This window comes from Xenopus laevis, chromosome 9_10S (assembly GCF_017654675.1).
Source record: "Xenopus laevis strain J_2021 chromosome 9_10S, Xenopus_laevis_v10.1, whole genome shotgun sequence".
NCBI lineage: Eukaryota > Metazoa > Chordata > Amphibia > Anura > Pipidae > Xenopus > Xenopus laevis.
The window spans coordinates 36,836,516-36,864,272 of NC_054388.1; the positions used below are offsets into that span (position 1 = coordinate 36,836,516).

A 27,757-nucleotide genomic window follows, 5' to 3' on the forward strand; every position below is an offset into this window, starting at 1 on the left:
AGATTTTCAAAACTTTATCCTTTTAAGGAATCAGATGTCAAGGATTGGATCGCTGCCCCTGCCGTTGACCCGGCTGTTATCCATTTGGCAAAGAGGACTACCCTACCAATAGATGACAGTTCAGCATTGAGAGATCCTATGGATCGAAAGGCAGAATCAGACCTCAGGAAGAGCTTTCAGGTGGCTGGAGCGACATGTAAGCCAGCAGTGGCCCTCATTTCGGTGGCCAAAGCCATGTCCTTTTGGATAGAAAGCATTGACAAAGCCCTTTCGGAGGGCGCCGACAAACAAGAAATTTCTTCTAGCCTTTCTGAAATCAAGTTGGCGACCGGATACATCTCTGAAGGGACAATAGACCTGACTAGACTTGCAGCCCGATCTATGTCCCTTGCGGTTGCAGCACGAAGAGCCCTCTGGCTCAGAACCTGGTCAGCTGACGTTTCTTCAAAGATGAGTCTTTGCACCTTACCCTTTGAAGGGGGACGACTCTTTGGCCCCAGGCTAGATGATGTCATAACCAAGGCCTCGGGGGGAAAAAGCCAATTTTTGCCTCAGGAAAAGAAAGATAAAAAACCCGTGCACTTCAAATCTCCCTTTTTTCGCGGCTCAGGAAGATTCAGGGGCGGACACCAGCAAAACAGGTCTTCTGCAGAGGGGTTCAGACCTTTTCAGTGGAAAAAAGGACAGACCTCTTTTCAGGGAAACGATAGATCCAGACAGGCACAACCTAGCAAGAAATCCTCCTGACTATCCGTCGGATACCATTGGAGTAGGGGCCAGACTACAGCTTTTTCAAGAACAATGGCGATCTTCCATCACAGACCAATGGGTGTTGGATATCCTGTCGAGAGGTTACCGTCTCGAATTCCTCAGGGTCCCTACGGGGAATCAGTTTGTAATTTCAACATTTCCAAAGGAGGGGGAAAAAAGAAAAGCCATAGACCACTATCTGCAGTGGCTTTTAAAGGAGGATGCCATATTACCAGTCCCACAGGAACAAAGGAACAAGGGATATTATTCAACACTGTTCCTAGTAAGGAAGATCTCGGGAGGATGGAGGCCTATTCTAGACCTCAAGGTGGTAAACAGACACTTGAGGATCCAGAAGTTCAAGATGGAATCCATCTTTTCCATCATTTCTGCGGTCCTTCCAGGAGACTGGCTCCTCTCCATCGATCTGAGAGATGCCTACCTACATATTCCCATTGCAAATTCCCATCAGTGCTTCCTTCGCTTCGCCATTGGGGGAAGACATTTCCAGTTCAGATGCCTTCCGTTCGGCCTGTCCACGGCCCCGAGAGTTTTTTCCAAAATTCTGGTCACCCTCATTGCCCAACTAAGATTAGAGGGAATATCGATCTGGCACTACCTGGACGATATCCTAATATCAGCCAAAGAGGAGAAAACTCTGATCAAGGACAGAGATCGAGTCCTTTCCTATCTGAGATCCCACGGATGGATTATAAATTGGGAGAAGAGCCAACTAGTCCCATCCCAGTCCCTGGTCTATCTAGGAGCCTGGTTCAACACTTTGGAGGATTTAGTCTCACTTCCTCCCCAAAAGATCTTGAGTCTGGTCAACTTAGCCTCAGAGACTCTTTCGAAGGACAGGCTGTCGGCCCGGGATCTAATGTCTTTGTTGGGATCCATGACTTCTACCATACCAGTAACAAGATTGGCAAGGTGGCACATGCGTCCAGCCCAAGCGTTATTTCTAGAGCAATGGAACAGAGAACAGAAGGACTGGGAGCAATGGATTTACCTCTCCCAATCATTCAAGAATTCCCTACACTGGTGGACTTCAGAGAGAAACCTGGCGAGAGGGTTTCGACTGTCACAACCTCAATGGAAGATTCTGACCACGGACGCATCATCCCGGGGTTGGGGAGCCCGGCTGGGACCAGAATGGGCACAGGGGCTTTGGCCGTCTCTCCAAACCAACGTCCCCTCGAATATCTTAGAGATACGAGCGGCAAAACTAGCTCTATTCTCTTTCGCCAGAGTCCTAAAGGGATCATCAGTGAAGATCCTCACGGACAACACAAGTGCGGTGGCCTATATCAAGAAGCAGGGAGGAACAAGGAGCAGATCTCTTTTTCAGGAGGTTCAGCCTATAATCCAGTGGGCAGAGAGCAACTTGTCTGCTCTAACGGCGGAACACCTCCCAGGGGTAAAGAATCAGGAGGCAGATTTTCTGAGCCGAAACAGCATCTCAAGCCACGAATGGGCATTGAACATGGAGGTTTTTCAGAGCATAGTGAGAAATTGGGGTCTACCAGAGTGCGACCTCCTAGCCTCTCACCTCAATGCAAAAGTCCCGAGGTTCTTCTCGAGGAGATATTGCCAGACAGCAGCAGGATCAGATGCTCTACTTCAGACATGGTCTTTCAAACTGGCGTATGCATTTCCTCCATTCCCTCTAATACTGAGAGTTCTTCAAAAGCTCATTCAGGAGAGAGGAGATCTGATTCTGATCGCACCAAACTGGCCACGCAGGCCTTGGTACCCCCTGCTCCTAAGGTTGACAACAACTCCTCCTTGGCCACTACCAATGAGGAAGGATTTGCTCAGCCAAGGTCCTATTCTGCATCCGAACCCAGCAGCCCTATCCCTACAGGCTTGGAGGTTGAGTGCAAGAGATTGGCTACACTAGGCCTCCCCAAGGAGGTGGTAGACACCTTACTCAAAGCAAGGAAGTCTTCAACATCTCGCACATACTACAGGATATGGGAAAGATTTATGCTCTGGCGCTCACGCAGTGAATATGTCTCGGATAACATCTCCCTTCCTCAAGTCTTAGGATTCCTACAGTCAGGTCTGGACAAGGGCCTACAATATAGGACCCTTAGGGTACATGCCTCAGCTCTGTCAGCTCTATCTGGATCCACTTGGTCTATAGACCCGACAGTACAAAGATTTTTCAAGGCAGTCTTAAGGATACGACCTCCTGTCACCAAATCTCCTCCGGCATGGAGTCTTCCTTTAGTCCTAAAATCTCTATCAACAACACCGTTTGATCCCTTGGAATCAATATCAACATGGCTACTCACTCTTAAGACTCTATTCTTGCTGGCCATCGCCTCAGCTTGTAGAATAGGAGAGTTGCAAGCCCTCTCTTGTGCCCAAGAACATATCTCCTTTTTTCATGACAGGGTTTCCTTAAAGCCTGCAAGCTCCTTCTTGCCGAAGGTAGTCTCCACATTTCATCTGAGAAAAGAGGTGACTCTTCCCATTTTTCCGGAGAATTTGGAAAACTCAGAGGAATTAAGGAAGATAGACCCGGTCATCTGCCTAAGACGTTATCTGGAAGTTTCAGCTGCCTTCAGAAAGTCAAATACTCTTTTTGTTATTCCGGCTGGGAGTAGAAAGGGTCAGGCCGCTGCCTCTTCTACTATCAGTAGATGGATTTCCTTGTGTATTTCCAAGGCCTATGAAATACAGGGCAAGCTAGCTCCGGAGGGCTTAAGGGCCCACTCTACTAGGGCTGTGTCAACATCCTGGGCAGCATTGGCAGATGTTCCTACCCCACACATCTGTGAGGTGGCCTCCTGGGCTTCGGCACGAACCTTTGTAAAACATTACAGGCTGGACATGTCCTCCTCGACCAATCATTCCTTTGCTACTGGAGCTCACTTGGCCTTTACGACTCAATAAAACCCTTTGCATATTTGTGGAGATTTACTTCTCATTTTTTACCCACCCCTTTGCATAAGGGACATGGCTATATACATCCGTATGTAATGCTAATATGGAGTGGCCAGGAAAAAGAAGAATTCCTACCATACTTACCGTAATTCTCTTTTCCTGGCCACTCTCCATATTAGCATTTCCCACCCCTTTTTGTGAGTACAGATGCTTTTTATTAGACAAGGTGAGTGTGCTCCAGGGGTACCTTTTAAAGGTTTAGGAGGGAGGGACTATCTGGTCAGGGGGCGGGGACGGGGAATCCCCCGTATGTAATGCTAATATGGAGAGTGGCCAGGAAAAGAGAATTACGGTAAGTATGGTAGGAATTCTTCTTTTTATCTGCTTCATTGATAGACATAACGAAGGAATTGCCCACACCTGCCCATGAAATAGCCTTTGAGTTAATTGTCCAATTACTTGTCAGCCCCTGAAATGAAGTAATTGTGTTAAAAAAAAAAAGGCTGTAGTTTCTCAGATTTTTATGCAAACCTTGTTCAACCCACTGAATTTAAGCTCAAAGTCTGCAGTTCAGCTGCATCTGAATTGTTTCATTTAAAATTCATTGTGGTAATGTACAGAACCAAAATTAGAAAAAAGTTGTCTCTGTCCAAATATTTATGGGCCTAACTGTATATATTTATCTTATTTCCCTATTTATATCATTAGTATCAACCACCATTTTTACCGGCCCGGCCGGTAAAATACCAGCCAGATGGCAACCCTATCCATGACTTGCTCTTCACCAAGATATAGAAAGTGCTGTTTCTGTAAACTGAAAGTGATGCCAACAGAACTGGGTGGTGGGAGAAAAGTTTAAAAACTGTGTAAAGAGTAAAACTTGCACTAGAAAAGACCTGCGACCCAACACTCCAACCCGCATCTATACCTGCACCCAAAAGTCCTACCCACAACCAGCAGATTTCGGTCATGATTTTCGCCAGGGATAGTTTGAAATCAGGACACTGGATTTCCAAGACACTGCGGGGGGAAGTGGGGGGTGGAAAAGGAATTATCTTTTATATCAGAGTGCTTACCAAGAATTGATGTGTAGTTTTCTCTGCAATTAAGCTTTCCTGAGAACAGGCTAGGTGTCCATTAATAACCAAAAGTTACAATCAATTGGAACAGAGACACTTTCATGATTTATTGCTTAGTTGAGAGAACGTTGCTGTAATCATCACTCAGTGATATAGTGTAGATTATAGAAACCAAAGCCAGAGAGAACTGAGCCAAAGGCAACTCATGGAGCAGAGAAGAGTCAGGTTTAGCCTATGACTTGCGCTAAGTGTACTCAGCAGGTTTATTTGATGGCTGGGGATTTGAGGAGTTATTGGTTTTCCAGCATCAGTACCAGTGTTTGATTATGCTTTGCCTTGAGTGCCAAACAATGGAGCCAGTATATATACTTGTTCTTCTTGAGTTCTTAACCCCAGTGCCCCCCACAGGGTTATAGACACAGAAGGATAGACTGAATTTTTTTTAGTTAAATGCGTAGTTACATGCCCCTTATAAAGAATGTGCATGTCTGTATCCTAGGCTTTTTTCATGCAGTAATTGCTTTTCATCTTGGCCCCACAGCCATATCTTTCAGCCACAATGATAAGGCAGACTATTAACTTGTCCCTGGGGAGCCATGGGTGCTATTAAGTACTATAGCAGTGTGTCTGAGAGTAGGAGTAGGTGGGGAAGTCAGCGAAACAACGGAGGATCGATCCACCAGATGAACAAGATTGCTCGGCACAAGATAATGCTGAAAACGTTCTGGTAATTACTTTTGTAGCACGCCAATGGGGGCAGCAATTCAAACATTAAATTGCGTACAGCAAAAGCAGGAAGGTTATACATTGCTGGGAACATCAAGGGATTTCTGGTTCCTTACTGGGTAGTATTTAATAAAGGGAGTTTGTTCCTCTTTCTATTCACTTTTGCTAGTCTGAGTGGTCGCAGCTGCAAGCCTAGCGTTTCTCATATAGTGACCTAGTGCAGGGGAAACATCTGTCTCCTAACAGACTTTCTGACTCTTCTCCAACCCAAGATGTGTCCTTGTCTTTGCCATTACAAGTAAGCATGGTCTGTATTTTTGGGAAAACTCATTGGAGCAACTTAAGGTTACTAGACCCTAAAACATAATATTACCCATTAACTACCCATTAAGGAAAGCTGTGGATAAATAAAATAAGATGAATCCATATTAATTCCATAAGTAAAACTCACTTACCTTTTTAATTACCTAGAAATATTCAGAATACGAGCATTCTCTTCCTGCTTGTCACACCCCTCATCTGTGGGTAGGGTTGCTACCCGGCTGGTAAATTTGTAATACCCTTAAAAAGACCCCCAATCCCTTGTAAAACTTACCTTGTCCTTCGGTTCTTGTCCTGGCCGCGCCGTGGCCCCGCCCCTTTGCAGCATAACCCCACCCCCTTTGCCATCACGTCACACCCCCTTTTTGTACCTGCCCCCACCAGCCGGAATTGTTTTTGGGAAAAGGTGGCAACTCTATCTGTGGGGGATATTATAGCAAAGCTAAACAAGCATGACATTATTTGGGAATATAATATACACTTTGTACCTGCAACTTTTTGCAAAAGAAGTGATCGCTCTCAAAGGGAAGCCCACCTTTGGCCTCATACGACATACGGGCCATATGTCATGTGGCTGGCATTAAAAGGGTAATTCACCTTTAAATTAACTTTCAGTATGATGAATACATTAATATTCTTAGACAGTTTGCTATGGACTTCATTACTTGTGTTTTTTTTTTTAGTTAGATTTACCAGCTGAGTGGTAACCCATTATCTTAAATAATGTGCCTTTCCTTGACAAAGTACTTTTATTTCTCTAGAAAAGTAAAATAACGGCCAGATTGCAACCGCATAGGCGAGATATCAGGTTTTCAATCATCTATACTGTCTGTAATGTTTACACAAAACAAAAATATACCACTTTGTAATGTCCTAAAACCTATAAAATTCAGGGAGATCCTATCTACAGCAATACATATCAGCCTTATATGTTTATGAATCAGGGCTTTATAGGGAACAGTAGCAGCATGAAGGACCCTCTTTGTAGCTTGGCATTTCTCCACCATTATATGTTTATTTTGTGTTACATAGGTAGCAAGATGGAAATCCAGTGCAAAATACATGCCTACAAATACAAATTAAACGTTCTTTTTACTCATCTGTCCTTTAATAACGAACAAAGCATAGCCAGGCCTTTCCTTCTTACTTTAGCAAGACTTTGTGGAGGCCACAAAACAGTCTTTTGTGGGGAATCAGTGGTGAACAATGCAAATGAATGAAGCAGAAGTCTGGAGCGGGGAATGATTGCCATTTACTTTCCAAGGCTTTCTCGTCATTATTCGGATCCCTGTCTCCTTGGAAACCCCTTCTGCCGAGCGCTTCTCAAAATGATTGACATTGTGCATTTATGAACCTTCGCAGGTTGGGCGTTTGAGCTGCCAATAGACCCTGGAGTTTGTCAGAGAGCGGAGAAGATATGCATGTAATTATTGCATTATAGACTGTGTGTTAATGGTGCTAGTTTAACCGTATAGGCGAGAATTCAAGGTGTTAAAGAGCCAAGATTAATGTGGCTATAGAGGGGTTCAATCTCTGTCCAGTTCAGTATCCATTCCAGGGAAATTTGAATAATGATATGTAGAACTTAGAACTTGAAATCACCTAAATGTGGCACCGTTTCAGCCACTTCAGTCTTCCGTACTGAGTAATTGAGCTGATCTTCACAATTCACTGATGATGGTAGAATCCCAGTATGTACACTCTCAGGTGTGAGCAATGAATAAGGGAATGATTTGGTTGTTTTTCTGTTGTAACCGCAGCTGTCAGATTGGATCTCGACAATCGGCTATGCCAAATTTTTTCCGCTAAATCAGGGCTGTCCAACTGGAGGCATGTGGGCCACATATGATCCTTTAAAGGTTTTTTTATGGCCCCAGCATGGCCAAGATCTTCATAAACTGGAGGAACTCATTACAGAGATGCTTTGGGAGAAAAATTAATATTGGAAAATATAATATTTCTGTTTGGAGTTATATAAATAGACCAATTTTGCTGTATTAGGGTTTTATTAAATAATAGCAACATCAAAAAACAAGTATTTTAAAGTAATTAAAATATAATGTACAGTTGTGCTGCACTGGTAAAACTGGTGTTTGTTTCTACAATACTTAATATTAAATAAACATTGCTTACTTAGGGTTAAAGGAACAGTAACAACAATTGTATGGCTCATAAACCCTATGAGATGACGGCATTCACAGGTTGCCATACCTTGCAGCTTACAAAAGCAAAAAAGGCAGGTGCCAAAAGCCAATGTGGGCACTTCCACAGTAAACAGACTTACAATAAAGCCAGACTAGTAAAGACCGAGGATGTACTCACAGTTCACCCAAGTTCACAGGTGCATATCCATAGGAAAACAACAATAGTTGCCTATGAGTAAGTGCCCCAACAGGCATGAAACGTGTTAGGCCATTGTCTACTATGTCCTAATAAACTTTTTGTACTTTTTTTTTTTTTACTACCTTTGACTGATCTCTGGAGGGACTCACAACTGTTGTATACCTTGCAGTTTTCCAAACGTATTCCTTTATTTGCAGTTTTCCAAACTTTACCCTTCTTCACAAAGCAAACACTACTCTTCTTCATAAAGCTCTCCAGTTTGCAAGTTCAGCAGTCTGGTTGCTCTTGTCCAAATGACCCTAGCAACCATGCAATGATTTGAATAAGAGTCTGGATTATGAATAGAAGAGGGTCTGAATAGAAAGGTCAGCAATAACAATGCATGAAGACCAGTTACAAAGTTTAAGGAACTGAAAATTCTGTTACATAATAAAAGATACCTCAGAGGTCAACCACCCCTTTAAGTACAAGGTACTCTTTTTTTTTTTTTTATTACAAATATAAAGGAAATCATTATTAAAAATGTGGATTATTTGGATAAAATGGAGTCTATGGCAGATGTCCTTCCCGTAAGGGATAACGGGTTTCCGGATAACTGAGTGCATACCTGTAGGATATGTGCTGACCTTGCCCCGGCATCTCACCCACCTCATCTCCTGGCATTTGGCACTTGCACAGACAGCCCATCTGTCCTGTGTATGAGCCAATTACAGCAAGGGTAGGTACCTCCCCTCAGCCTGCGCCATATTTAGCAAAAAGTATCCAGCGATGGATTGGGGGAAATTTTCTTGAGACATACCCATGAGTTGCCATCCTAAGAATGGCACACAGATGCCTATATGGTAGATACAACCCTGCTTATCCGCCTCTCTCCAAGATGACTATAACATGATGACTTATGTGTCCCACACTGCAGCAGAAAAACTTTTGAGAAAAGGAAGGTTGTGGACAAATATATTTAGGGCAGGGGCACACGGGCAGAATCGGGACGATTGTCACCTGGCGACTAATAGCCTCTTCTTTGGGGCGACAATCTCCCTGAACTGCCTTCCGCCTGCTAAAAGGAAAAATCGTCTGCGCCAATGCACTTGCGGCGCTTCGATTTCCAAAGATGTCTCACGTGGAAACTTTGGGCGACTTCTCGGAAAGTGAAGTGCCGCGAGTGCATTGGCGCAGACGATTTTCCATTTTAGCAGGCGGAAGGCAGTACGGGGAGATTGTCGCCCGGAAAAAGATGCGATTAGTCGCCAGGTGACTAAATCTCCCCAAATCTGCCCGTGTGCCCCTGCCCTTAGACTATGGCATCTTAGGGAAGAAAAAGATAAAGTGTGTGCTGCCACAAGGAAAAATGTATAATATAAGTGGTACCACTCCAATAAATCAAAAAATATCGTTGATAAGTAAATAGCAAAGAGATCCACTCACAGTTCACCTCAGTCCCAAGGTGCAAAATCCAAAACACTATATCCAAAAGGAAGAATGTGAGGATCTCAAATAATAAAGAGCTATATTTTAAAAAAATAGAAAAATTTAGTAGGACATGAAACCTAACACGTTTCGTGCCTGACAGGGCACTTACTCATAGGCTCATATGGCATCTTAGGGAAGATCAAACTCTGATCTCACATGGTAACCTTAGGTACCTTCTTCATCAACTAATATGACCCTCACAGCAGCAGGAGAACTTTTGATAAGATATGGCAGTTTATGGCCAAAGAATGTGAGAGTATGGCATTTTAGGCAAAACCAAAACTCTAAGGGGAATAAGTGACCTTTTTATAGATGGTAGAGAAAACAAGGCAAGGATGAAGTTGGGTGCAACGAGCTTAAGGTCGCTGCTTACAGGAAACCATTCCTTTACATTTAGTCCTGTTGCAGGCTGGGTATTTTGCCATAGGCCTTAACTCTAAATTTCCTGTTTGTTATTTTCATTGATCACATGAATGTATAGAGCATCAGCTGTGGTTGTTATAAAGCAGGGGACACACCGGGGCTTATTTATGAACCAAACACTACGGCAGGTTTGTGCACAAAGGTTCCATTTATCAGTCATTTCTCTTTGATTAATCTGTGATAATATTCAAGTGCAAAAGATGCAGTAAGGAGAAACAAGTGACAGATGGCCGGCAGCTTGACAGAACTCGGCTCTCTGTGTAGTGAGAGAGAATGGACTGTTTCCAGTGACATTTTGCTGTTATTTGTGAAAAGGGGAGAGAGTATCAAAAGGAGCATTACGTTCTATGCATTCACAGATGTGTTATTACTGTAACAAAAGCAGCAACTTCTGGTCTGATGGGAATTTTAATACTGTACTTAACATTGGTTTTATTCAAGTTTGGTTTGTTTTAAGTCACGCCAAGGGAAAACATTGCAGATGGTCTGGGGACAATAATCAGATTGAATATATTAATTGAGGCTTGATCAAAATAATAATAGCTTGTTCCAAATAATTTCTTTGAATTCTGTGAATAAACAGGTGTCAATTACAGAATTACTTATTTAAAGAAGGAAGGCAGCAAATGTTGTGCATACTGGTTATAGTGCATTTCTCTCTGAAAATGGGTTGTTCCAGACATTGTTCAGAAGAACAGTGTACTTTTATTAAAAAGTTGATTTGTGAGGGGAAAACATTTAAAGTAGTGCAGAAAATGATAGGCTGCTCAGTTAGAACGATCTCAAATGCTTTCAAATGGCAACCAAAACCTGAAAGACGAGGAAGAAATGGAAAACTACCATTCGAATGGATAGAAGATTAGCCAAAATAGCAAAGACTCCGCCGATGATCAGCTTCAGGAAGATTAAATAAGGTGTAAAGTTACCAGTGATACTGTTAAAAATAGAAGACGTCTATGTGAAGACAATCTATCAGAAAGAAGCCCCCGCAAAGTCCCATTGTTCAAAAAAAGATGCGCTGAAGAGCTTACAATTTGCCAAAGAACACATTGACTGGTCTAAAGAGAAATGGCAAAACATTTTGTTGACTGATGAAAGCAAGATTGTTCTTTTGGGGTCTAGGGGCCACAGACAGTTTGTCGGACGACCCCCAAACACTGAATTCAAGTCACAGTACAGTGTGAAGACCGTGAAACATGGTGGCACAAGCATCATGATATGGGGATGTTCCTCATACTATGGTGTTGGGTCTATTTATCACATACCAGGGATCATGGATCAGTTTCAATACAACAAAAAACTTGAAGACATGTTGCCTTATGCCAAAGATAAAATGCCCTTGAAATGGGGGTTTCATCAAGACAACAACCCCAAATACACCAGTATATGAGCAACATATTGGTTCCAGACCAACAAGATTGACATTATGGAGTGACCCAATCCCCGGACCTTAATCCAATAGAAAACTTGTGGGGTGACATCAAAAATGCTGTTTCTGAGGCAAAAGCAAGAAATGCAGTATAATTGTGGAATGTAACAGGTGCCAGAAGTTGGTGGACTCCATGTAACACAGATGTGCAGCAGTTCTCAGAAACACTGATTATACAACTAAATAGTTCAGCGATTTAAATAAAAAGCAAAATCTTGAAACATTTTTCAGTTGATACAGTGAATGTTTGAGCTTATGAAGAAGAATGCAGACACTGCTATTTTTTGGGAACAGCCTAATGTTCCCTTTTCTTCACTTTCTGTGAAGGAATAACACAGATTTGATAAATGTTTCTTCCTGTTTTGATTTGGAATAGAATGTGCAGTGTTCCCAATGCATTTGCATGTATGGAAATAAAAGCTTGTATAAGGATTTTGAGCTTTATTAGCTTTTTTTAAAACACGCTGCTATTATTCCAAACACAACTGTATTTTCCCCAGCAGTGATTTTAGGTGTTTTCCCATCAGCGATTGTTGGGCGGACAACCAAGGAGTTTCTGGCAGTACCATACACTATGAGTAGTAGGCTTCAGTCAGCATGACATCACATTTCTTATATCTTATGATTTTATGGAATATGTCCATCTATAAATTAAGTGAACATATGCATTTTCACAAACGAGTGTATGTTGTATACTGTATGTATTCATGTTGCCATTGCCTTAACGGTGATTGTTTGTACTAATGACGGCACATTGTGTGTTGCAGGAGCTGGATGCTGACCGAATTGTGCTCACCAAGATGAAAAAATCATCAAAGTCCCAGCACAGCACAGGAGAAGGTAGGTTACTGATCTCTCAAGAGCAATTTAGAGTCCAGTTTCATTGGGCAACATTCTAGTTTGAACACGGATCCTTGAATTGTGCAATGACCTCTGCTGGCTTTCAAAATCATCATCATCAGTTTGTTATTAATGAATTTGAATTAAAGAGGATTTAAGCTTCTTCTCAAAAGTATTCAGCCTCTCTTCAATTAGTTCCCCTTTGTGATTTTCCAAGCTGCATTGTCACATTTCATTGAATTTAACCCTGTACTTACTCGTGTGCCTAAATCCTTCTGGAATGAAACAAAGACACAGGAAAGATACAGGTGTCATGTTCCTTTATTTGCTGGGAAGGTGTAGCACAGACAAACCGTGACAGTCCTGATGTCAAGATTAGAGTCTCAGTTCACCCCCTGCTGTCACATCAGGGTGGCACCACGTTTGTCCTGTGCTCCCAATGCCTGAAGTGCCAGATCTTCATAAGGTGACATGTATTTATATAATTCTCAGCATGAGCTGCAGTAAATTGTGCTGTATGGACAGGCTCCTCTAATGCATTTTTTGGGGTCATTTCAGAGCCAGCAGCTGGGCCCCCTCCTCTGACTGTGCTGAAGGCTTTAATGTCTCTAGGTTACTGTCAAATATAATTACTATGTAGATGTTCTGTGGTGTCCTAGATCTGCAGGCTGATAAACAAGTGCAAGACCTCTGTAAAAACGCAGAAATGGCTTGTCTTCCTATATGTATATTAAGTAAATGTCGCATAGCCTGCTGTAGAGTTTTCTTCCCTAGTAATCCTGGAATACTGAGGTTTCCAGCTTAGAAATCCTGATGTAGCTTCTGGCACTCCCTGTCATAGTTCAGCCTCATAGGTAGGGACGCTACTAGACATGGACACCTATCAGTGGAACATCATGTTTCCCATTGGAGCTGAATAGTTTGCCAAAACAATACCAATTTGTGCAAAAAAAATATCCCGATGACCACTATGCTGCCTGCAGCAGGAAGGCCATATTTATTATATATAAAATCTATATTTTATCACAGAAATGTGCATAATGAGCAAGCTAAAACACTAAGCTTCATTTGCATGCTTGTGTCCCCTGCACAGGTCCGGACTGAGAATTAAAATAGGGCCTGGCTTTACAGGTGCAAAGAGGTCCAATCAGCCCACACAGAGGCCCAAACAGCCCCCACCAGCCCACTAAATACTGAATTTCTATTGCACCTTATAGCAGCCCCCTCTCTTGCCAGAACCCACAGATTGCCAGTCCAGGCCTGCCCCTGCACTAAGCGTGCCCTCCCAGTGTGGGTGGCATAGCACTCCTTAGGAGCATTTTCCCCATAAAATATATATATTTTTTTTTTAAAGGTTAATTTTTATTGAATTTTAACAACAGAAAATTAGAAGGAAGAAAAGCAAGTTAGAAAGGAAAGAAAAGAAGGGGAAAGTGGGGAGAAGGGGATACGGCTGGAAAAGTATCTATTAATAGTTGGTCGAGGTGGCTGGCGACTCGAGCCAAGGGTTCCAAATATTCTCAAACTTCTTTGGGCATCCACGTGCTAAGTACGTGAGCTTGTACAGTTCCAGTTGCGAATTAACCAGTCCAATCCATCTACTCAGAGATGGTGGCGATGGGCCCATCCAGTGCAGGGCAACGACCTTCTTCGCGTAAAAGAGGAGCAACCGCATCAGGCATCTGGTGTTTACTCTAGGTATCACGGAGTCAAGGAGACCCAGAAGACAAGTAGCAGGGTTAAGTATCTGGGGAAGTTCCAGTTCGGTAGCCATGAAATTCAAAATTGCCTTCCAAAATCTGAGTATCACTGGGCAATCCCACATTAAATGTATGAAAGTAGCTACAGGAGCACCACATCTCAGACAGCTGGGTGAGGCCACTTTTCCCATAGTAAATAGTTTCTGAGGGGTGAGGTACGTTTGATGTACTATCTTAAACTGTATGAGCTTGTCTCTTACACTTACTAATGGGATATATAAGTTATCTATAATTTCTTCCCAATCATCAGGGTCGACATGAAACCCACTACTCTCCCACTTATACTTCACCCTGGATCGAGGATCATATCTATTGGAAATTAAGTGCCTATATGTGTTGGATAGGAGCTTGATCTTGGCGGGTTGAGAAATCAAAGTTTCCATCCCTGTGTATTGCAGGTGCTGAGGAGGGGTTGGGAATTGCGTGGAGCAGAGGTGGCTAATCTGGTTATAACGGATTTCGGACAGATCAGGCAGAGAGAGGATCTGGCGAAAGGCAGGCAGTGTGCGAAGAGTTCCATCAGCGTATACTTGTGATAGCCGCTTTAGACCAAATTTAGTCCATGTTCCCACCTCTGAGAATGTGGCTAAGTGTGGATAATTACTATTACCCCATAAAGGTGAATCTGGAGAAAGACTGGTATCTGCTTTAGTGATTTGCACAATAGCATCCCAGGCTCTCTTAGTGGCATCCATTACAGGTCCATAAAATATTTTTAATATCACACTTCCAGTGGGGGAATATTTTTACAGGACAGTTGCCCTTTAGCCACTGGAAGGTGGAAGTGATTTTCCATTACCTGCATTACAGGCCTAGAGACCAAACCACATCCCTCAGCCCTATGATAGCATTTACAATTTATACTACAATATAATCATTAACTGCATGCCCCTACTCTGCCCACACAAGAAATAAAAAATAATATATTTATTTTTGTAGAATGATTTGGCTGATCCCCTTTTGGCCAATGTTCTCTGTAGACATGTGCAATAGAGTAAAAAGCTAAATTTAAGAACAAAATGCCAGCTTTTTGCTCTTCTCCCTGCACGCACCCAGTCTGGGGTTATCCACAAAGAGCTGGGGCAATGTTCAGCGGACATGGGCACTTATTTGGGGTCGTGCCCAGTGATTATGCCTCTCCTTTCCCTTTTTTTCTTGGTTATTTTTTGATATCAGGATAAAGGAGACATTTAATGCCGTGAGTTTAAATATACTCCGGATTCAGGTGCATGCTGCTGACTCCACTACCCTCCCACTCAAGCCGTGTAACTGACATTTTCCCACAGTGACTCATTGTCTTGTGCAGATGGAGGAGGAATTGCTTTGAATTAAAGGAAAAGTATATCCTATTTATAATTACGGTGATCTTTCCTTTATTCTCTCTATGGCCTATGGCACATGCTGCATGTTTTGCTCAGTGTATCTGGGTGCCCATCATTTTCTAGAGCAGTTTCCTATACATATGGGTAAGGATTGCTTCTGTGCTGTCAGTGAGGGTTTTTTGCGAATTCTCCTTTGCCTCGATTTAAATGTGAAGCAACTGCAGCCTGGGAATGCTCCATAAGAGCTCCATGATGGATAAATTCCCACTGTGCCAAGGGCCATTGAGAAAACAAAGGAAAAAGAATATTTACATACAGTATAGCTTCTTGTGTGCTCCGAACAGTCCTATATACATTAGTATTTATACATATGGGCGGGAGATGCTATATTTCTTCACTTATTCACATTCTTTGTATTTATGCATATCTGTTGTTTTATGCTTCAATCTTTCTAGAACACATCACACATCTGGAAGTTTACATCACAACATTGGAGAAGCTGTCGTCCAACTGTAGGGACAACGGCGAGGAAGCCCTGAGCATGGCGTTTAGTGCATTTGCTGAACTATCTAAGGAGCTTTTGACGCCGATAAAAAATGTGGTATGTCATGGCCAGCGTTCAGTATTATAGAAGTATAAGGCAGTGAGTGGAGCCTGTCTACTTCAGAAAAAACAAAATATCTGACCATTATTTTGGTATAGTTGGGTGATAGAGCTGCCTGTAGGAATACAGACCTGTTGGGGAGTTATACAAAGATCTGAAGGGAAGAGAGAGAGTTAAAAATCTACAAAGCATATTATATAGTGAATAAAGTACCCCCTCTTGTAAAATATGAGGATATTATAAGTTACAGAGGAGTTTCATGACCATATAAAAACACGAGGCCGAAGGCCGAACTCCGAGGTAACTTCTAATATCCTCATATTTTGCAACTGGGGGTACTTTATTTATTATAATACACAAATTTCAGTGAGTCATGTGACAGAAATGACATCAGAACTCACCGTTTATAACTGATGACATCAGAACTCACCCATTATCAATATATTTAAGACAGAGACATTTTGTGCATACTGCTACTGAAAAATGCCTTACCCTTTAAACAAAACAGGGATTGTTTGTCCATATATTGCAATATATTTAAGCTGGCCAACTACGTCAAAGTCATCCCATATCTGGCCAGTCCTATGCTCAATTTTCATCTGATTCATTAAGAATTCTATTGCTTCATTATACATTTTACACAGGGACTAAGTTTTACCTTCAACTTACTTGCTGCTTTCAAAGTAAAACTCCCAAACTTGGCTGCCCTTTTATTAGACACCAGTGGGATCACCTGACTATAGCTGGGAAGGATGGGAGCTACAACATGGAGCTGGTCACTGCTCCTGTATAACTATAACAAACAAGGGAAAGTTGTGCTCACCACTAGTTTTTAAAACCATTAGGCGGGGGTGCAATGAGGCTGTGACCACAAAATACATATAGACAAATACAAGATTCCTCTGCACTCAACCCATTATCAATATATTAAAGACAGAGACATTTTGTGCATACTGCTACTGAAAAATGCCTTACCCTTTAAACAAAACAGGGATTGTTTGTCCATATATTGCAATATATTTAAGCTGGCCAACTACGTCAAAATCATCCCATATCTGGCCAGTCCTACGCTTAATTTTCATCTGATTGATTAAGAATTCTATTGCTTCATTATACATTTTATAAAAGGGACGAATATGTTTTACCTGCAACTTACTTGCTGCTTTCAAAGTTAAACTCCCAAACTTGGCTGCCCTTTTATTAGACACCAGTGGGATCACCTGACTATAGCTGGGAAGGGTGGGAGCTACAACATGGAGCTGGTCACTGCTCCTGTATAACTATAACAAACAAGGGAAAGTTGTGCTCACCACTAGTTTTTAAAATCAAATATATATATATATATATATATATATATATATATATATATATATATATATATATATATATATATATATATATATATATATATATATATATATATATATATATATATATATATATATATAGTGGCTGGCATCGCATGGCATTCCAGGGAACCCAGACCTGCTAGTAAATGGACTCTTGCAGTGAGTGATAGGAAAATTAGATTGTGAGCTCCATTAAGGTAGGGACCCTGTCGAATTCTGTGTAACATTACAGTGCCATAAAGCTGCAATGATAACAGTTGTGCAGCTGTCATTATGTGTCATGTTTAATCCTATTTATAAAGCAGCCCCTTGTGCCTGCAAGGTAGAACTAAATGTTATTTTGTTTTTTTATTAGTTACAGAGCTTTAATCACAACATTAATTACTTTCTCAACTCTCTGGTGAAAGGAGACCTGAAGGAAGTCAAAGGGGTGAGTTACTGACAGGGTGGGACGTACCTGCTAAAGTTCCAGAGGGTCAGACAGACCTACCAGAATATCAGTAAGTCGTACAGGCCTGGCAATATACCAGCAGATCTCCAAATGGGCCCCAGTCATTTCTTTGTACCATGTAATAGCTAGCACTAACTAGATCCAATTGCTGTGAGGTTGGTGTCCACATTTCAGTTTTTTTTTAAATAAGCCTTAGGGCTCTTACTGACGAGCGGTTGAAGCTGCGCTCCCCTGCGTTCCGTTTTTCTGTGTTCAGCCGCAGGGGAGCGCAGGAATAGACGCATTTAGCTTTTTTCAATGGGGCTGTACTCACACAGGCGAGTGTAGGCGCTGAACACAGGTTGAGACACAACATGCTGCATTTTTCCTGCGTTCGGCGCCTACACGCGCCTGTGTGAGTACAGCCCCATTGAAAAAAGCTAAATGCGTCTATTCCTGCGCTCCCCTGCGGCTGAACGCAGAAAAACGGAACGCAGGGGAGCGCAGCTTCAACCGCTCGTCAGTAAGAGCCCTTAGGAGGCCCCGTCCATCTCTGATTACTTAATTGACAGTAGTTTGATACAACTTTAAAAAGCATCATTCACAGACAAACGCCATTACATTTTTCTTTTCAAAAGCCAGGGTAAATAAATGCTATGCACCCCTATATAGCCCTTATTTCTGCTTATTTGGTAAAAAGTACTGCCGATTTATTGTGATCTACTTCCAGGCCCAGACTGGCAATCTGTGGGTTCTGGCAAATGCCAGAGTGGCTGCTGTATGGTTCCATAGAAAGTTACCCAATAGTGGGCTAGTAGGGAGCTGTTTGGGCCTCTGTGTACTTGGAATGGCAGGGCCTAGTTTGAGTCCCAGGCCTCTCAACTTCCTTCCTGTAGGGCACATATATCTTCTGAGCACTTTGCAATTTACATAAATAATTTTTTTGATTTTGATATTGTAGTTCTTCACTGTTAATATTATGGGTGTTCAACAGGACCTCCTACTGCTGTTCTGTCAGGCGCCGGCTTAATTTACTCCGTTCACTAAGCAATAGAACTTAGCTTAGATGTGTAAGGAGACGCATTCTGCACGAAAACAACAAAGGAAGCTCCTGTCAAACATCATCATATTAACCGTGACTATTGATATCATGAAAATATGAAATAATTATAATTGCAAACGTACATAGTGGAAAAATTTTACATTGTTATATGAAAGTGTTTATGTCTACCAGCTGCTTAGTAGCAAAAAAATCTCCCCTCGTGTAGCCCTAAAATAAAAGCAGTCTGTAATATTTACCCTTTAATTTGGATATAAACAAACAGGATTAGAGAATGAAGAAGGAATACATTTGCTTTCCCAGCGTTCATATCACATCACTGTTTCCATGTTGCAGGATTTGAAGAAACCTTTTGAGAAAGCCTGGAAGGATTACGAGAACAAATTGTAAGTCTGATCCAAACAGTTTACTTGTCTCTTGTAAATCCCCTGAAGGGAAATTGATTTGACTGGAATAAAGGGATCACATTTTACAAAAGGAAATATAAGATGATGCGCTTCTGCAGATACACAGACACACAGGCTTTGGAAACTGTAACACAACATGGAATATGACCCTCAAATGTTCTGCATTCAATGCATTTATAGAATAAGCTGTTTGGGGCAGTATTGTACATGAGCTTATTGAGCTGGCTTTATGGTGGGTACAGTTTAGTGTGACTGTCTGTGATTGTACATAGTCATAACCCACAGAGCAGCAGCCAAAAGAATGTGGGGGTAATAAGTATATCGGGCCAAGATGGGCACAGATTTCATCTTTCCAAATCCATTTTCCCCAATGTGTATTACATATAGGGAGCAAGTTTCAGACATTTAATTTCCACGCTGGACCGATCATTATTGCTCAGGAAAAGTGATAAATTGGCCTTCATATCATAAGTATTACACAGCCAGTAGCCCTTGATGATAACCTCCAACACACCCTTCAGGCTCTCTTGGTTCCCGAGACTTGTCAATAATAGGTGAAGCCTATTCCCTGCTAAAGCTGCTAATGTTGCCTTGACAATTAATAGGCTGAGGATGTTTCTGCTTCTCGTAGCACTAAAATCGAGAAAGAGAAGAGGGAGCTGGCCAAGCAGTACGGAATGGTGCGTAATGAGGTGGCTGGGGGTGAGATTGCAGAAGAGATGGAGAAGGAGAGAAGAATGTTCCAGTTACAGATGTGTGAAGTAAGAGTTTTTTTTTGTTGCTCAAAAGTGCCTCCATTTGCATTGCACGGGGATCACATATAACTACTTGGTGCAGTCAAGTGACATGGAAAGGCAGCACTGAAGAACAAGGAGCATCTTCATGTGTCCACACCAGGCGTCTGCAGGTGATTCCCATTTAGAGTGAATGGGGATTATTTTGAGTATTTTGTGCTGCCAATGAAGCTTCAAAATGGTCTGTCTATTCAGGGCATATTGACAATTATCCTTATGTACAATTGTGTATGAGAAACCTGTCTTAGTTAACAGTGGATGTTGAGTAGGAAAAGGTACATAAAAGCAATTTAGGGCTATGGCACGTCTAGCATTTATTGGCCACCTGTCATTCAAATGAATGGAAACTACCTCTCCATGCTGGTCTTAAGCAGTTAACAGTCCAAAATCACGGAAACTTGCATTTTCAGGTCTCATATTCTGTGAGGTACCACGCTGGAATGATGCCAGCAAAGAACGACAAATATGCCGTAGGCCTTGCCGGGGCTTACTTTTCATACCAACGAGAAATCTAGCGCTTAATGATGAGCAGTTGTTATCACAAGTCTTATCTTCTACGTTCTTTGTTGCAGTATCTGATCAAAGTGAACGAGATTAAAAGCAAGAAAGGCGTTGATCTCCTACAGAATCTAATCAAGCACTATAACTCCCAGTGCAAGTAAGTACATTTCTGACTCGGTACAATAAGAGCGATTAAACTGCCCTTTTATCTTGTGCCTGGAAGCAGTGCGTCGTGGTGCTAGATTTCGATTTTCAAAAAGGTTATAGCAGTTTTAGGGCTAGACGACACGGGAAGATTTCAGGGAGATTAGTCGCCTGGCGACTAATTGACGCGTCTAATCTCCCTGAATGGCTTGCTAGTATCTTGCACCCGCTAGCACTAAAGTTGCCTGCACCTATTCACACGCGGCAACACGTTTTTCATAGTCGCTCGAAATTGCCTCGTGAGGCAAAGATACAGCAAGCCATTCAGGGAGATTAGTCGCCTCAAAGACGCGGCGATTAGTCACCAGACGACCAATCTCCCTGAATCTTCCCACGTGGCCCTAGCTTTAGGGTAAGGCCACACTGGGCGTTTTGGGGAGATTTGGTCGCCTGGCGACTAATCTTTGCGGCGACCAATCTCCCCAAATGCCTTCCCTCACTCTGCGCCGGCTAAAATGAAAAAACGCCAGCGCTAGTCACGCGCGGCGATTCGTTTTCCGTAGTCGCCCGAAGTTTCCGGGCGACTTCGGAAAACGAACCGCCGCGTGTGATTACTGCCGGTGTTTTTTCATTTAGTAGGCCTTGTTTGGGGAGATTGGTCGCCGCAAAGACGAGGCGACTGGTCGCCAGGCGACCAAAACGCCCAGTGTGGCCTTACCCTTATGCCTGAATAGGAGAGTTTCAGGGTCACAGATGCAGGTGTCCCATAATACTTATTCACTCAAAACGTCCACCCCTGTTGGGTTTTCTCCTGTGCCCAGTGTTGTCCATAGGTTGCCTGCTTGAATGATGCACAAGCTAACTGCAACCAAGGGGATAAAGTGTGCTGCCCACCTTTTATGAATACAGTGCTACAGAAAGCAGGCAGCTCTTTATTTATAGAAAGGTAGCTCCATTCTGTGCATGGTGCAAAAAGCATAATTATGTTCTATTTGCACCCTGCACTGTGTTATGTAAATTAAGGAAATTGACTTCAAACAAGACTCGATCTTATATCTCCTGATCAGCTCAGCATGTTATGGTTATTAGGGCTTTTCTATCTGAGTAAAATAAGGGTGCTCCTCTCTCTGACAGATGCTTTTGCTAAAAGTCATTCCTTAAAGCTATTTTTTTGTTACAATCATTCGGTGACTATATATATTTTATTGAAGGTTTATATATGTCATTAACCCTCTGCATGCACTTTAACTGGTGATTTGACCGCAGAATAATGACTTATTTGTAGCTTTCTACAGGAATGTTTACAAGCCACTGAGAAGCTGAAATCGTACATTGACAATCTGACTTCTGAGCTCCAGACTGTAAGTGCTGTCCTCTCAACAAGTGTCATTGTGTGACCAGAGAGCCATTTGTATCTCTTACACTAGAAGGATGTGGTTTTATATTCCTACCCTCTGTCTAGGCTTGCAACTATAATCTGTAGCATACACTGCATGTGACGTGTGGGATTATTTAGTGTATCCTTCCGTAAAAATGTATCCACACATTTGTTAGTGTCCCTTCTGTAAATTATAAATATATTAGAAGTCACTGACTGGTTTTGTGACTATGTATTATAAGGGATAAAGAACCCCTACTGTAATTTATAAAGATATTAGAAGTCACTGAGGGATTCAGTGACCATATAAAGGCACAAGGCTGCAGGCTGAGTTATACAGGGAACTGTGAGTATCACTCCTTTATTATAAGGGATATTGTACCCCCTACTGTATATTATAAGGATATTAGAAGTCACTGAGGAGTTATGTGACCATATAAAGGCACAAGGCTGCAGGCTGAGTTATACAGGGAACTCTGAGTATCACTCCTTTATTATAAGGGATATTGTACCCCCTACTGTATATTATAAGGATATTAGAAGTCACTGAGGGGTTATGTGACCATATAAAGGCACAAGGCTGCAGGCTGAGTTATACAGGGAACTCTGAGTATCACTCATGTATTATAAGGTATAATGTACCCCCTACTGTAATTTATAAACATATTAGAATTCACTGAAGGATTCAGTGACCATATAAAGGCACAAAGCTGCAGGCTGAGTTATACAGGGAACTCTTGAGTATCACTCATGTATTATAAGGGATAATGTACCCCCTACTGTAAATTATAAGGATATTAGAAGTCACTGAAGAGTTCTATGACTATATAAAGGCACAATGCTGCAGGCTGAGTTATACAGGGAACTGTGAGTATCACTCCTTTATTATAAGGGATATTGTACCCCCTACTGTATATTATAAGGATATTAGAAGTCACTGAGGGGTTATGTGACCATATAAAGGCACAAGGCTGCAGGCTGAGTTATACAGGGAACTCTGAGTATCACTCATGTATTATAAGGGATAATGTACCCCCTACTGTAAATTATAAGGATATTAGAAGTCACTGAAGGATTCAGTGACCATATAAAGGCACAAATTTGCAGGCTGAGTTATACAGGGAACTCTGAGTATCACTCATGTATTATAAGGGATAATGTACCCCTACTGTAAATTATAAGGATATTAGAAGTCACTGAAGAGTTCTATAACTATATAAAGGCATAGGACCACAGGTCATGAACAAAGGGCCACAGCCTTCTTGCTTTAGCATTAAAGGGATTCTGTCATGATTTTTATTTATATTTACACTGCAAATAATTCACTCTACAACATAAAATTTAATTCCTGAACTAGCAAGTGTATTTTTTTAAGTTATAATATTGGTGTGTAGGCGCCATCTCAGGTCATTGTGCTTGGTCATGTGCTTTCATCACTTTAGGATGGAATTGCTTTCTGGCAGGCTGTTGTTTCTCCTACTCAATGTACCTGAATGTGTCGCAGCGGGAGCTGGATTTTACTATTTAGTGCTGTTCTTAGATCTACCAGGGAGCTGTTATCTGGTTACCTTCCCATTGTTCTGTTGTTAGGCTGCTGGGGGGGGGGGTGATATCACTCCAATTTTACAGTACAGCAGTAAAGAGTGACTGAAGTTTATTAGAGTCACATGACTGGGGAGAGCTGGGAAATTGACAATACAGTATGTCTAGCCCTATGTCAGATTTCAAAGCTAAATATATAAAAAAAATCTGTTTGCTCCTTTGATAACTGGATTTCAGTGCAGAATTCTACTGGAGCAGCACTATTAACTGATGTGTTTTGAAAAAAAAAAGAAATTCTCATTACATCCACACATGCTGCTGCAGACTTCCAATATCTAACAATTATTCCAGAGACTAATAAATGTAATTAGTAATTTTAGAGAAGATATTTTTCCTACATCAGAAAAAAAACCTTTAGCCTAAGAGTTAGGCAGTCTAGTTTATCCCTGACAGATTCTGTAATTTTATTTTGTTTGTGCCTCAGGCCTGGAGTCTCCCTCTGTAGCAATGATGAGCCTGGTATTGCAGTGTTGAGAGGTCAGACGCTGCCCTAACACAGTGGGACTTAGTGGGAAACTGGTGTTTAGCTAAAGAAAGGAGTGAGTGGGTTGAGAGAAGGAAGATTAAAAGACAACAGACAGCTCAACCAGACTCCATTCTCATCTCATGCTCTGCAGATCAAGAGCCGGCAGGAGGAGGAGAAGAAGAAGTTATGTTCTCTGCGTGACCTGCTCAAACCCACCCTAGGAGAAACCAAAGAGGTAAAGATCTTGCATTATCCCCTGTGCTTGTATGGATTACGCTTCACCTCTGGTGGTTCCCTGTAAGGTATCATTTCATTAGCTGGTTTCATTTTCTGGAGTGAAATATCCAGCTTGCAGCGCTTGGGCTGTAGAAGGTTCAGCTTCTGCAGTTATCTTGTGCCGATATTATAAGTGCATTTTGTTAGTAGTCCTAAATATATTTTTCACTGTGATTTTTTTTTAGGACCACATTAGGGGAGAGTAGAAGAGCAAGGCATATGACAGTGACTATTATCCCCACTGTTACTATAGGCACCATCTCTCCCTACTATACCTGCTATCCCACAGTCACACTCCCTTCCCAGAGACTATTATCCACTGCTACTATAGGCACCATCTCTCCCTTCTATACCTGCTTTCCCACAGCCACAGTCCCTTCCCAGAGACTATTATCCCACTGCTACTATAGGCACCATCTCTCCCTACTATACCTGCTATCCCGCAGTCACACTCCCTTCCCAGAGACTATTATACCACTGCTACTATAAGCACCATCTCTCCCTACTATACCTGCTATCCCACAGTCCCTTCCCAGAGACTATTAACCCCACTGTTACTATAGGCACCATCTCTCCCTACTATACCTGCTATCCCACAGTCACACTCCCTTCCCATAGACTATTATCCCACTGTTACTATAGGCACCATCTCTCCCTACTATACCTGCTATCCCACAACCACAGTCCCTTCCAGGAGACTATTATCCCACTGTTACTATAGGCATCATCTCTCCCTACTATACCTGCTATCCCACAGTCACAGTCCCTTCCCAGAGTCTATTATCCCATTGTTACTATAGGCACCAACTCTCCCTACTATACCTGCTATCCCACAGCCACAGTCCCTTCCCAGAGACTATTATCCCACTGTTACTATAGGCACCATCTCTCCCTACTATACCTGCTATCCCACAGTCACAGTCCCTTCCCAGAGACTATTATCCCACTGTTACTATAGGCACCATCTCTCCCTACTATACTTGCTATCCCACAGTCACAGTTCCTTCCCAGAGGCTATTATCCACTGCTACTATAGGCACCATCTCTCCCTACTATACCTGTTACCCATAGCCACAGTGCTGCCCAGCATTTAACATTCAAGTGATGCTTTTTCAGGAAATTCTCACTTGCCTCATGCTAATAATAAAATTGCTGTTGCTGTGCTGTTTCTTAGTCTGGGTCAAAGTTGTCGCCAAACAAAAAATGTTTTGCGTATGGGTAAAAATAGGCTATACACACTATTTGTTAGAAACTGCCGTATTGCTTGCTTTCCCAGTTGACAGATTTTCAGGAAATAAAATAAAATGAAGCATGTTTTTCTTTGAGGCAAGTATCCAGGGTACTGATGTTATTGCTGTACTGTGTTTACTGGATGCTAATCCCTTTCTTTCTGCCTATTTCTTTGATTCCTCGCTTCCCAAAGCTCAGAAGAGTAAGTTCATTGATTTTATCTTTTTTTCAACTTTCATTTTACCTGTTGCTAGAGTTTAGTATTTTCTAAATATCAAAGAACAGCCTTTTATTTTCTTTAGACTGCTCTGCGCCACTGGCACAAGAACCAAAGTCAATAATCCTTTCAATCATCTGACATTCTGGGTTTTGTGATGCCTCGTGTCTGTGCCAGTGGGGTACTTTCATTCTGTCTGTGCTTCAGCTACTGAGAATTAACTACCTCTTTGGAACCCAACCCCCAATTATGTGTTGCTGACATAATGGAGACGGATACTGATAAAATGTAGGAGAGCATCATTGTGGCTAAGCTGTAGCTGGGCAGCAAAACTATATGTCATAAAATGACTTGAAATGAGAAATGCTAAATAAGAAATCATTATTCTATGCATGTGCATGGCTTCCATTTAAAGGAACAGTAACACCAAAAAAAAATGTTTTAAAGTAATGAAAATATAATATACGGTCACCCTGCACTGGCAGAACTGGTGTGTTTGCTTCTGAAACTCAACTATAGTTTATATAAACAAGCTGCTGTTTAGCCATGGGGGCAGCCATTCTAGCACAGGATACACAGTAGATATCGTCTGCAGTATATATATATATATATATATTACATACATAGATATGGTATATTATACATAGATAGAAGTCTGTAGTATACAATGGGATTCTTTGGAACTTATCTGTTATCTCCTGTGTATTCTATGCTTGAACTGCTGCCCCCATTGCTACACAGCCGATTCTTTTTATAAACTATAGTCGAGTTTCTGAAGCACAGTTTTACCAGTGCAGGGCAACACTACATTATATTGTCATTACTTTAAAATACTTTCTTTCTTCGGTGTTTCTGTGCATTTTACCCTAAGTAAGCAATGTGTATTCTCTGTTGATTTCTACAGGATTCAATCAGCAAACCACCCCTCTACCATATGCATCAGTTGCAGGGAAACATTCAGTACGGGACAGAGAAACATGGCAGCCTGTACAAGAAGAGTGATGGGTATGTCCCTCCTAAATACCTGCTTGTAATGCTTGTGTTTTTTTTTTCTGTTTAACCTATAACAACAGCCAGTATTGTGTAATAAGTGGTAGTTGATTTGGCTTTGGTTCCACTCCCAGAATCCTTAGCGACACTGGGTATAGACGTGTGTGTTGGTGACAAACACACCCAGCTAGGCAATACAACTCTGTCTTTATTCCATTACAGGCTGCGAAAGGTCTGGCAGAAAAGGAAGTGTTCTGTAAAGAATTGTTACCTGACTATCGCCCATGGAACGGTAATTGAGCCTTATACCCTCCTTCTGCCCCTTTGCTTCTGCTTTTGGTTCCACTAACTGAACTGGCACTTAATAATCTGGCAGTTCCATTATGTCTTGAGCAGCCGCATAATCTCAGTTGGCGTAACTACACTCATATTATATACTATAGTGCTTGTTTACTAACACACGTGCAGAGTGTTAGTGTGCATGTAAATATTGACTTTTTTTACCAACATAAAATGGGTGCAGGTGCAAATTCATGCCCACGTTGGTTAATGTACGTGTTTGTTTGTTTTTTTTAAATATGAAATAAGTGCAATTCAAGGCATGTATTCATGGCATGAACACTGATCTTTATAATGCCCCTTTTCCCCCTTTATGGAACTCCATGATATTTAGTAATGTGTCTGTTTGTATGTTCCCTGCAGGCAAACCGTCCACCAGCCAAACTAAACCTTCTCACATGTCAAGTGAAGCCAAACTTGGAGGATAAGAAATGTTTTGACCTCATCACACGTACGTAGCTAATTTATAAACGTATTGTACGTGTTAATGAGCAACAGTCACAATGGGGCTTGAGTCCTACTTGTAACAATGGCTTTGCAGGTAGAGGTCACCCAATGAGCTGTAGTTGTATGTGGCCATACACCAACTGAAATTTGCTGCCTGGCACATGT

At 41.9% G+C, this 27,757-nt stretch overlaps 1 protein-coding gene across 3 annotated transcripts in view; it reads left to right on the plus strand.

The window, feature by feature from the left end:
* The window catches only part of LOC108702768 (arf-GAP with SH3 domain, ANK repeat and PH domain-containing protein 2-like), a 63,101-nt gene that overhangs the window by 17,604 nt on the left and 17,740 nt on the right, over positions 1-27,757 (plus strand). For 2 of the 3 annotated variants that reach the window (XM_041577956.1, XM_041577954.1), the window contains exons 2-13: positions 12,204-12,276; positions 15,814-15,959; positions 17,667-17,741; positions 19,138-19,187; positions 19,840-19,969; positions 20,575-20,660; positions 21,933-22,008; positions 24,245-24,328; positions 25,793-25,801; positions 26,721-26,821; positions 27,029-27,098; positions 27,509-27,596. In XM_041577956.1, coding sequence (XP_041433890.1) covers positions 12,204-12,276; positions 15,814-15,959; positions 17,667-17,741; positions 19,138-19,187; positions 19,840-19,969; positions 20,575-20,660; positions 21,933-22,008; positions 24,245-24,328; positions 25,793-25,801; positions 26,721-26,821; positions 27,029-27,098; positions 27,509-27,596 — 988 coding nt within the window. The remainder of the gene's footprint in view (positions 1-12,203; positions 12,277-15,813; positions 15,960-17,666; positions 17,742-19,137; positions 19,188-19,839; positions 19,970-20,574; positions 20,661-21,932; positions 22,009-24,244; positions 24,329-25,792; positions 25,802-26,720; positions 26,822-27,028; positions 27,099-27,508; positions 27,597-27,757) is intronic. The other variant, XM_041577955.1, reaches the window with a different exon arrangement.